The 12,264-nt window shown below is 35.1% G+C and overlaps 1 protein-coding gene across 4 annotated transcripts in view; it reads right to left on the bottom strand.

Moving 5' to 3' along the window:
* Window positions 1-12,264, bottom strand: part of LOC141930853 (uncharacterized) — a 43,752-nt gene that overhangs the window by 24,380 nt on the left and 7,108 nt on the right. For 3 of the 4 annotated variants that reach the window (XM_074842257.1, XM_074842258.1, XM_074842254.1), the window contains exons 7-16: window positions 11,904-12,089; window positions 10,320-10,442; window positions 10,019-10,132; window positions 8,063-8,384; window positions 7,599-7,708; window positions 7,108-7,225; window positions 6,304-6,395; window positions 5,210-5,360; window positions 1,342-1,451; window positions 359-482 (exon numbers count right to left, since the gene is read on the bottom strand). In XM_074842257.1, coding sequence (XP_074698358.1) covers window positions 359-482; window positions 1,342-1,451; window positions 5,210-5,360; window positions 6,304-6,395; window positions 7,108-7,225; window positions 7,599-7,708; window positions 8,063-8,384; window positions 10,019-10,132; window positions 10,320-10,442; window positions 11,904-12,089 — 1,450 coding nt within the window. The remainder of the gene's footprint in view (window positions 1-358; window positions 483-1,341; window positions 1,452-5,209; window positions 5,361-6,303; window positions 6,396-7,107; window positions 7,226-7,598; window positions 7,709-8,062; window positions 8,385-10,018; window positions 10,133-10,319; window positions 10,443-11,903; window positions 12,090-12,264) is intronic. The other variant, XM_074842255.1, reaches the window with a different exon arrangement.

Consider the following 12,264-nt stretch of genomic DNA (forward strand, 5'->3'; position numbering starts at 1 on the left):
AATAGAACACAATTCTGTTTTGCAACATAACTGTTACATAGATTGGAAACACACTCACAGGAACAAGACTCGTAACTTAAAAAACACATGATCTTGCCACACAAGGTATTTCACGGGCACCAAGGCTCAACCAATTCCAGTGTTTAGTCATATTTATGTTCTACTTCTGAATCAAAACTAGGCAGTTCATCCAGCACGCACATGCTTTGAAATGAAAAGGAAGAAAACGCAAGCCAAAAAAATTCAACAAAGATTAGAATACACCACAAATGGGTTGTTAGTTGAATTTGAAAACAAAAATAGACACAAAATACAAATGCTGTGCATGCTTTAATAAACTGTCTAGTCGCTATCACACCTGCATTAGGTGAAGTGTACTCTGGCCACCAACCTCCCATATTTTCTCCTTCAGCTGAATCGGTGCTATCCAAGGTGACATTCAATTCTTGAAAGCATTGTTTTCTATCAAAGTTGTATTCTTCCTATGCACAAAACATGAGAATTACGTTTAATTTAAAGAAGAAAGGAAGCAAGGGCAAAATGCATATTGTTATTAAAAGCATAGTTTCAATTAAAAGTCCTAAAACTCAGCAAGTGATTCACACGCCTAAATTTAAATATATGTGGACACCAGAGTAACCTGTCCAGCTTCCAGCTATTATTTCCAGAAAAGTCAAGTCTCCCACAGGTTTTGTACGGTATCTACCAGGCCTCTGAAGACACCCTCAGGCATCTGAAAGGCCAATGGAAAACTCTGTTTGGATACCTTAATTGGTTCCCCGATTTCTACAGTTAATAGGGTTCTCTGAATCTCAGGGTAAAGTATCTGAGTTAACTAAACACAAAATTATTCTTCCAATGGTATGTTAACGTGACAATGACATACTACCTCTTCTTACAAAAGATTATCATTTTTTAGTGCAAGTTATAGCACCAACTACCTAGAAGTACACCTCAGTGAACTGACACTACTTACTAATTACTCAGTAAAGCTCCAAAGAGATTTGTAAAGACTGTATCTAAACCAAAGATGGCCTTAACATACTGAGCATGCACACAGCTTCAAGCATGTGCATTACTCCAGAGGGAAGCCCGTTACTTTTCAGTCTAAAATCAAGTAGACTCATTACTCAAGGAATAGAGAGGTGTAATGCCACTGGAATTTCTCATCTTCTGGATACATAAACAATCATTAAATTTACCAAAGTGTTCAGTTACATAACTAACCTAAGTTCTTAAGCCCTTCATGTTTTTAAGTCTAAAACACCATATAAATAAAATCGCTTTCCATATTTTTATTAACATACAGGTAAAAATAAACTCTTATCTCTTTTAACCCACCTGAAGCTTCCTGCTGGTCTGACTGCTTTTTCTTCTTGCCTGCTGCAGCCTGCCCATTCCTTGAACTGTGGTCAGTTCCTCCTCCAGCTCCTGTTGCCCTGAGACTATGGCTGGATCAGAGCAGCCAGGAAAGAACCAGTCATCCTCAATCAGTTTTGTGCCACAGGAAAGCAATTACATTTATATCAGACACTACTACATGAAGAGAGAGCAGGGACAGGCTGAAGTCCCTATGAATGACTTAGAGGAACAAGATTAAAGCAGCAATCCATCGCGTTCACCTGGCCATTTCCCTCCAACACTACTATGTAGAACATAATAAAGTCTGCATATCTCACTAAGAAGAAGCAAACTGAAGTTTAACTTCTTCATCAGCTCTAAATGAAGACTTTACACAGGAGACTGGAGAGAGTGAGCTTATGCTGATACTAAAAGAACACCAACCAATTAAAATGCCAAATTACATCCCATTTCAAGTTACCAGGTTAAAATATACATAATTTGTATGATAAAGGCATCAGCTGAAACAGCTGTGGTTTTTATAATCTGAACAATCACATTCATTTTTATGGAAATGACATGTGTCCCTTTCAACTTTAATTTTAGTATAAGCTACAAAGCCAGATAATTTGAGGAAGTCACAAGCATGTGTTACACTGCAAACTGGCATCAAACCATCTTATCATACATTAATGATACCATTCTTTTTAAGACAAATACAGAATCACTTGTAAATAAACACACTGAATAAATTCCATATATGAAAGCTTAGGTATGCATCCTGTTCATTGTTAGAAATGATTTTTCATTTAAAGTAAATTCCCATCTGTTTTGTGATATGACAAAACATGTTTGGGGTAACAGATTAGGAAGTAGATGTTTCATGCAAAGCAGACAAAACAGAACAGCCAGTGAAAAGAAATGAACGTAAAGGTGGCTCCATACTTTAACTGAAAGTTAGACTAATTAGGTAATTACAAATTTAGTTTTCAATTTAACCACATTAATCTACAGTTGTCCTCACAGCATGCAAAATTCAGAGAACTTATGTCAATGCATCTGTGAAGTAAACACCAAAAACTATTAGGAGATTCAGCCCTACTGGGAATACTCAGCTTTCATCTGACTTGTCCAAGGATTACTTATACCACAAATTTCATTAACACACAAATCTGTAGCACCCACTAGGTTTAAGTTCTTGCTGTAATATTTCAAAATTACATACTTAACACGTTTTCAGAAAAGATTAAAGAGGTTAAAGAAAAAAAAATTAATGACCCTTTTAAAAGTAGGACTGCTAAATTGGATTTTACTTCTGGTTTTCATTACACTTTGGCTTCTGGCACTGTCACTTTATCAGCATTCATTTTACACACCTTTGTTTATTTTCAAGTAGAGAGACTACAATTTTTTTTTAGCCTTATGCATACTTCTTCAATGTCATAAAAATAAGTGCCAGATTGGGACCACATGCCTTAAACCTCTGTTTACAAGAACTGTCATTGAAGTCAGCGAAGCAATTCAAGGCAAGCATTATTCCACTAAGAATTCAACCCCTGCTTTGGGGGGGAAAATTCAATTTCTGGGAAGTTGAAATTGAAGTAATCTGGTTTTAAGTATAATCAGAATGAATAACACACCGTCCTTTAGGAATTCAAAATATTTAGGCTCGTAAGTAAAAAAGAATGAAATTACCGTTGTCATATGAAAAATGAAACTATATAAATCGGAGCTTTAGAATGATTTAGAAACACTTAGACAAGTGTTAAAACACTTCCAGTTAAATTCAGCATTGCTTTAACAACAATCAGTAAGTAAATACATTTTCTAATGTTTTACAGCAGCTTAGGGAGCTCTCCATTTGTAATTATATCCAACATAAAAACTAAAAAACTTCCCAGGACACCTTTCTTCAGATACACACTCCATTTAAATTAACTAAGGATGTGTCTACATTTCCTTGTGTCACTATTCACACTAAATATCACAATCTTTAGTGGTTTGCAGAGGAAACAAGCCCCAGTCTATAAATGTAATCAACACTGTCATCCTCTACACTTTTGCAGCTCCCCACACATTCAACCCAAAAGAGACAAATCGTCATACGTGGCAAATTGTCACAGACTATGACAGAATGAATAGTGGGTTTATATATTGCTTAAAATATTACTACCTAATATTAATGCATGCAAAGTTCTGCAATTTATGGGATGGAATGTAATTTTTTTTTTAATACTACTGAATTTCAAGTACTACTAAGACCATTTAAATGAATTTGATTCTTTCTTAGTCACAACCACTTGTAGCAAGCCAAGAAATTTTTCTCTAGATAAGGTTACAACATAAATATGGAGTCAGCTGTTACTACAAAGAAAAATAAAGAAAGATGATTTGGTTAATATAAGTGAAGAAACAGGTACTGCAAGGCAGATTAAAAAAAAAAAAAAAATCAAGTTAAAACCAGCATTTGTTACATGTATTGCTAAAAACCACATACCATCAATGGCAAATCTTATAAGGTACTGTTGGCAATTTCCCCAAAAGAAGCAACAACAGAAGAAATCAGCAACAGTACATTACAAGTCGCCATTGCTGCAGGAACCTGCATGCACAAAACTGATGGGAAACTATGTTCTCACTGGCTGACCAAATCGCAGTGTAGGGTAGGAGTGGAGGGGGAAGGGACGCTGAGTGCTCATCAGGTGTAACGGCAGGAAAAAAGAAACAGAAAGGTCATGCTTATCCCAAGGGGAAAAAATGCAAAATTAAACACGGACTGACGCAGATGAAATTTTACAACTGTTATTAATATTGCATGTGGATCTGTAGTTACCACAGATGAGATAACAGGTAGTTTTAATGAAGGGAATATTATTCTCTTTCAATTTCAAAACACTACATGCCTAAGTCGCTCAAAAGAAGAGACATGATCCTTAAAACATTTCTATGCTTACATACTGAACTTCCAAATTGATCATGTAAATGGAAAATAATTCAATTGCAGATTAAAAAGAGAAGGCTCAAATTAACTAACTGGATCAATTATGATGGTAGATTGTGCACATTAAAATTTGCCATTAATTCCTGTACAGTTAACTAACAGGACAAAAATTATAATGTAGTACTAGATGGCAAGGAAAAAAGCAGTAAAGACTATCTGAAATTTAACAAGACTTTTATAAGTTTTAATAGAAGCTGCTTCACTTTCTCATCTGTTTTATTAATAATTTAGAATAAAGTATAAAACCTGAGATTTCTTGAAATGTTACTTTCTGTAGGTAATTTAATATTTTTAATTAGTTCCAAACCATTGCCAGTTAATGTTATTCAGCTGACCTATACAAGCAACACTTACTAACAGACTACTAAATATTCTAAGACAGGTTTCTCATTAATTATATTTAAAGAGAAACTCCATCTCAGGTTCATTTTACTAAAGCACCACCTTCACTCATCAAATTCAGACCAACACTATAGCTTCCCACACCTTCACCAGTTGTTCTGGGCAGGCAGCTTTAATATTTCAATGGTGAACTTTTTCTCACTGATCATTCATATGCAGACAAGAAGCGTTCGAAGTGAGTTCAAGCAGTCTTACAGAGCAGCAACTCAGATGGCAAATAAAACAAGCACATCTACGCATAAAATTATGCAAAAAAAAAAGATGAACATATGAAAAACAGATTCAGGGAAATAGGAAAAAGTAGAAATTGCAAATTTAAGCAATTTCACTAACTATACAAAACTTTTGACTGCAGAAATCAGTCACGGTGGTGCGCTATCAATTCATTCTGAAGTACAGCAGACAGACACAAATATATATCTCATGTATAAATATGATCATTTTATCGTAAATAAAACAATTCACCTTCTCTCTCCTCCTCAATCTGAGCCATTCGCAAGGCCATAGCAGATTTCTCTTCTCTGACTTGATCGCGGGACTCCTCTGACTCTGGTACGTTCTCCTGCCATTCCAAGAGCTGACTCTGCAGTTCATCCACACTGCCTGATTCACTGGCCTAACAAGGGAAATTGTGCATGAAAATATATTTACAAATCCCACTGCAAATGTAAATAACATTTTAAGCTGACAAACCATTCGCAGAGAAAACAAACCATTATTAATTTACCACTCTGCATAAATAAAAATCTATCAAAGTGATTATAATTGCCATTGTGGATTACGTGAAAAGCAAGCCTCATCACTTTGTAAAATATCAAAAATGTGCTTTTAACCTGAAATATTTTTAAACAAAAAAGGCTTTTTTAAACAAAATATTTTTGTTGCACATTTTCATCTTAGTAACATTTCAAAGTAAAACAATATTCAACTGTCATTATGTGGGATAACAAATCTCTATTAACTTGTTTTCCATGAACAGAATAAACATGTTTCTGCCTTTCCATCAAAATAAAAACTGTTCTAAGTTTTTACCAAAAAAACCCCCAACTTCTCCACAAAATTTGGAAAAAACAAGTTCTTTTTTAGCAAAATATAATTAGCTGTTTCAAACTCGCTCTACTGCTAAGGTTGTACAAAGTTACCATGATTAATGTACACTGTTAATCAATCTAAAGGCCTTGAGCAGTATTTTCTTAGTCTTCTCATTTTCTTATCCAGACCTGTACATCTGTCAAAGGTACAGCTATTATTTCCTTCCGAAAGCTATTCGTAACGTATAGAAAATAATAGCCACACTTTGATGATTCATATTCAAATAAATAGTGAACTGCTTGGAAAAATGTAATTTAAGGTACATGGCAAAGTAAGTAGGAATCAGTCTTTTTAAGTAATTCAAAATCTGTCAGGTTGTTATCCAACTGAACAGCTACTGATGGTGACAATTCCATATATCACTAAATTAATTTTCAGCTCCAAACTCCAGCTAACACACTTTTTAAAGTCTAATCAGCACTATTTGAGTTAATCAGTAACTCATACAAATCAATTTTGACGTTAACCTGTGAAGCTGCCCTCTTTGTAACTTGGTCGAGATCAGCTTGCAACTTTCTTTGCTGCTCTTCATAGACTTCCAGCTTAGTCAGCAATTCTTCTACAAAAACATAATAAATTTCATTCATCAGGACACAAAACTAAAAGGAAGATCAATAAAAAATTAAAAGAAAGATTCAAAATGAAAATTCACATGTTAATTCATTTCAGTTAGAAGACCTCTGTTGGGCTGTATTATCTGACTTCTTAATTATTAAATATTGACGAGTGCTTTAAATCTAACGTGCTAACAATTTAGGCTGGTAAACTGAAAATTCTACCATTTTCCATTTACAGAAAGGATGTCAGAGAAGATAACACAGAGGGAAACAGAAAAATCTCTCACAGAGCTCCACTTTAAACTATCTAAGGTTTTAAACAAAAAATCTCTCTCAAATCCTTACAGAAAATAAAGACAATTTTTAATTGACTTGAACTCACTGCTCTCAGTTTACTGTATATACTCTGATAAATTTTCTAAGTATGTTTGATCTCATTTTTCCTCCTAAGGAGAAGCTTCTTCCACTTCCTGCAAAAGTTTACACCTATTCTGCCCAAGTCTAAATACAACAAGAATTATGCACAGGTAGATTCAGGAAAGGAAAAGCTGAGCTGTAACTCTGACTTAAATACTGTATGCTACTGTTCACAGTTGCATGAAGGTACTTCAGAATCTGCTTTGAAGAAAAAAAAAGATACACTTTGAAAAATTAGAAAGTTCATTTATCTTTGTCTCTTTACTTTGAATCATCTGCAAAAGACTATTTTTTTACCATTTTGAGTTCTGATTTCATATAATGATTGCAGTTTTGACTGTAGTTCTTCATTTTCAATTTGTAATTCTGAGACACGGTTGTTTAAGGCAGATACATCATTATTCTTTGATGAAAACTAAAAGAAAAAATAGTTATGAGTTTTTCAAATGTACCAAAACACTAGAAACACAAAGTCAATGCAACTTTTTTTTCTGATTTTTTAGTAAGATTTAGAATAGCTGTTCTTCTACTGTTTGTAAGTGCAATAAACCAGCTAATCTCTGACAAATTTACTCCTGAAAGCTGGTAACACCAATTTGTACTAGTTTTTGTTGAAACTTCATCCAGTTTCAACATTTTATGTCCATTCAATTTTTATACATTAATTCATATATAAAGATACTTTGAGTAAATTATTTTAATATTCTCTTTACCCCATATTTTACTTTTTTTCAGTCAAATCTCCAAGCACAAAACAGGCATGGAATATTAAACAATGTTACACATACATTTTTTAGTTCATCCTCCAGCTGTTTGATTCTTGATTTAGACCAAGCCTTCATTTTCAGAAACTTTGCTTCAGATTTGCTAGCTTCTTCTGTTTTCAATTTCACTTGCACTAAGAAACAAGACACAAGAAATTATCTAAAAATGTAGAAAGATTATTAATACAAGCCCTATGTTTAATTCCTTTAGCAATTGGAAGTTATACACTTATACAAGACAACTGCATTTACAGAAAAACATACTAAGAAATGCAGTGAGAAATTTATAGTTCATGTGATTATCTTGGTATTCCTATAACCCTCATTATTACAGTATTTGATTGTAGATGCTTTTTAATTAGTGTGGCAGTAACTCTTCCACAAATCTAATGTAGTTATACTCGCAACAGGTATGAAATTGGTCTACAATACATAACAGTCTGGGGCAAAGGAACTCTTCATATGTAACAACTGTTTAAATAGGATACCTTCTAAATCTTCCACCTTCTCTTTGGTTATAGACTCCAGATCTCTAACTTCTTTTGACTTAGTCTGTCTGCTACCACTTAATTCTGCCACTTGTTTCTTAAGCTGAAACAGGGCCTGATCTTTCTCTTGCAGCTCAGTTTCATGTTTCTCTTGAATTTCATGCAGTTCAGCATTATATTTCTCCTTAACTTTTGTCATTTCAAGCTCATGTTTCTCCATCATGTCTCTTAACTGAGCTCTCATTACATGTTTCTCAGCATCCAATTTAGACTGGAGGTTTTCTTTTTCAGACAGAAGACGTTTCAGGTTTTCGTTAATCTCCTGTAAAAAACAAAACAAACCTTTATATTTTAATGCAAAGTATTTTTAGTACCACTGTCAAATATATCTCTACCCCTACATACATTATAATCAGAAATCAGGGCTACTGTTGGTAACCTGGCTCTACCACAAAAGCTACTCAGCTCTGGCTTTCCAAGACCGAAGTGGGAACTTCAGTAAAATGGCATCACTACGAGTGCAAACTACATGCACCCTCTCCCACAGGTGAAAATGAAATAAAAAAGAATGTTTGGTTCTACAGAATATAAATAAAAAACAACAGAAGCAGATCTAACAGTGATCCCAAAGATTAAGAATGTTCACTACAATGCCACCCAGGTGTTGTGACCTACATTCATTAGAACCGGCAAACTGATCTAGTTATTCTTTACAATATTTTCTTGCTAACTAGTTTTCTGTTAGTGCTTACTTTTAGTGCCTTTACATTAGTTATTTTACTGCATAAAGAAGTAGAAAACATTACAGATCACTGTAGCAGAGCAGTCCACTCACATTAGACCTGCTGTTCAAAAACCTACTTTCATGATACATAGACCAAAGAATATAAACTATCCGAGTAAAGAAGCTGCACAGGGAACACTTCCAAAATACGGTTAAAACTGTTTATGTTAACAAAGAAAGTCTTCCTGCTATTTTAATACTTAAACTGTAATGGAATCTCAGCTTTAAGGGCTTTAAGTTCATGCTGTCACAGTCAAAGCTTCCCCCTACACTCAAGGTGTGCGCCTCTGTCCCCTGAGCACTAAGTACCATCAGTTCTTGCAGAGCATCACTGCAGGAAGATGCATCTAACCCAAAAGAACAAAAAAAACCCAACAACAACAAAACCATACTGCATAAGGCAGGAAGCATAACAAATGGGAAAGACAAATGAAACAGGCTTCAGCTACCAGTAATCTTAACTACCCGAGCAGGACGTCTACCTGGGTACATAGTTGAAACTATTTCTAGTAAGATTTTGATTCTGGCAGCCCTCTTGGTAAGTTGAAAATTTGTTGGAAATAGTATAGCTAAAATGCTGGACCTGGCACCCCAGACAAGCTATAAAGCATCTGATTCAGCAGAGTCCCAAAAGCCTAAGACTGCAATGTCCTTTTTCGACGCTGTTGAACTGAAGCAGCAGCACTGAAGGGCTACAACCAGAGCTCATGCTAGGTGCTTAAACACCAAGGACCTTGATTAGGTATTGCTTTTGCAATCAGTAGAAATACAGCAAAAGGAAAGGCACACAATTAGCAAAACGCTCCCTTTGAGGGGAGGGGGAAGAAAAGCCTCAGTTTTGGGGCTCACTGCTATCTCTAACTAGAGAAGCTGAAACCTTTTGACAGCAAAGTCTTCCCCGCATGGCAAGTTCCCAAAATAAATCAAGACAAACTATGGGTGAGTGTTGAAAATTTTGTATTTCATGGACTTTACCTCTCCTCTAAGTTAATTTCCTAACTGGAATTAATATTTGTTTGTACAACTATGGTTGCATTATTAGCCTATGTCAAAGCCTCCCAAAGAACTGCCTAAAAATTTAACGCGAAACTGTCTTTCGTGCACAACCAAACACCTTTTTGAACTTGTAACAGACTTGATGAGTTTAGTTGTGCACGGATGCTATTTCTTACTTTCAGTTGTTGGTCCTTGGCATCCAGTTCTTTTTGCAAGACATCTATCACCTGTGTCCTTCCCAGCATAACTTCTTCCTTTTCATGGAGCTTCTGTTTCAAGGCCTTTAGTAGCTAGAAAAAAAAAAAACAACAAACAACACACCAAACCCCACACCTTTCAGAAGAGAAAGAAGAAGACTTATCTTTATTTTCCCAACCAGATATCTAAACTATGCCACAGAGGTTAGCAATTACATGATTCCAAATTCCCATGTCTAACTAAATCAAAGCAAGCTATCGAGTTTCCAAAGCAACATACCTGTTCTAGGTCAGCACTTGCATCAGATTTAGCAGCTAATTTAAAGAGCTCCTGCTCATGCTTTTCTCTCTGTGCTTCTAGTTCCTTTTCCTTCTCCTGGATAATATTTTGAAACACACGTACCTAAAAACACATAGAAAGTAAAATGAAACCAGTCCACAGAGGTATAGTAAAAGTACACTGAATTATCTAACTAAAGGTACAGCAAGATACTGTATTCTATCTTAAGTCTCAGTTTTGCTTCCAACAATAAATATAGTAATCAATCAGTGATTACTGATGTCAGTGGTGCATGCAGATAAACCTCCAACTTACATTAAACTTGTCTTAATTTCACAACAACAAACTTTAAGTGAGAAGCACAGTACCATTCATTTTTGTTTAACATCACTGATCTTCACCTTTCTTTTTTGGATGCCATTGTTCTGAGACTTCTAATTTCTAAAAGATTACACTAATCATGTTCATTTCTAGCAAGTTTCTATCAATTAAGCCCAAATGGCAGCTTTGAAACCTAACTGCTTCCTCCTTAGAAACCTGTATTCTACTTTAACATGTCTTTGTTAGCTATCTTAAAATTTTTATAAGAACTGGACGTAACTTTTGGAATCTTGCTAATGTTACTTTGAATAAATTCACACGAAGTCTTACCCAGATTTATATTTGAATGATGACATTGTGCTCACCAAAATGGCTTTTACAGTCTCAACTGTTTGTCTTTTTCTTTCTTTCCTGTATCATAACTAATTCCCTGTGTGCTACTGAACACATGCAGTCACCTTCAGGATCAAAAGTAGCATTTTTATTACAGATAAAATAAACTCAGGCATCAATACCGAGATGAATAGTTTCATACATGGTAGAACTCAAATACTGAGAGATCAGGCACATCACATTAAAATCTGAGATTTAGCTTCCAAGGGAGTTGGAAGAGCCTGGTAACATCAAAGAATGGATAACATACTCCCTTGTTCCACCTTTTTTTTTTTTTACATATTATTTAACAAGTTGTTGTTTTTCTTGGCCTGTTAATCAGCTGCTAACTTCTAGAACAGTTTCCTATTAAGCATATCAAATGTCTTCAGCTATTTTTCAGTCAGGAGGAAAACACAGTATTTTCCCATGCTACCCAGTGTGCCACAGACCTCACGGCACTAGTGAAAGTGATCTGCCAAAGAGCCATTTGTGCAAGAGCCGTTACAAGAATCCAAAAACCACTACCAGCCATCGCATGTTTACATGTTTGCACCTTCAGGTACACTGCTACAAGAGATGTTTGAAGGTTCTTCAGCTGGAATTCTGCACAACTCATTTCACTGTTACACACCAGTTCCCCCATGCCCAAACACCAGCCACATCCTTAAATTCCTTTCTTGCACAAAACTTTCAACTTCAATTATCACCAGTACAAACCACCTACCACTTCGTTATTCTCATTTCATCTGATCACCATATAGATCTTTACTCAAGAATTGTCCAAAATTAAAAATGGCATTTCTTAACTATTGAGATAGAAACACTATAGCCAAGATACCACTTCTTCCACCAAAGAACGTAAATACTTTTTACAGTGTGTTTACTTACATTTTCCATATATGTAGCTTCTTCTCCTTGGAAACGCTCTCTTTCTTTGCTCTGAATATTTTTAAGACTCTCAATCTGTTCCTGGAACAAGCTACATTTTTCCTCACTGTCTCCAACCTTTTTGGTAAGGTTCTGAATTAGAATCTGCATGCTTTGTAGTGATGACTCTTTAACAGCCAGCTGATTCTTTAGAATGCAAATCAAAAGACAATTAGAAGAATAGACCCAGAAAAAAGATAAAGCAATCACCATAAAGCCACCTCCTAGCCCTTCCCTCAGTTAAAGCAACATTAAACACAAAATTCAGGTTTGGTTTTAATTTGAATGAAATTTGTCAGCAGATTCTGAAATCAATACTAAT

The sequence above is a fragment of the Strix aluco genome, chromosome 16, assembly GCF_031877795.1.
Source record: "Strix aluco isolate bStrAlu1 chromosome 16, bStrAlu1.hap1, whole genome shotgun sequence".
NCBI classification, from domain to species: domain Eukaryota; kingdom Metazoa; phylum Chordata; class Aves; order Strigiformes; family Strigidae; genus Strix; species Strix aluco.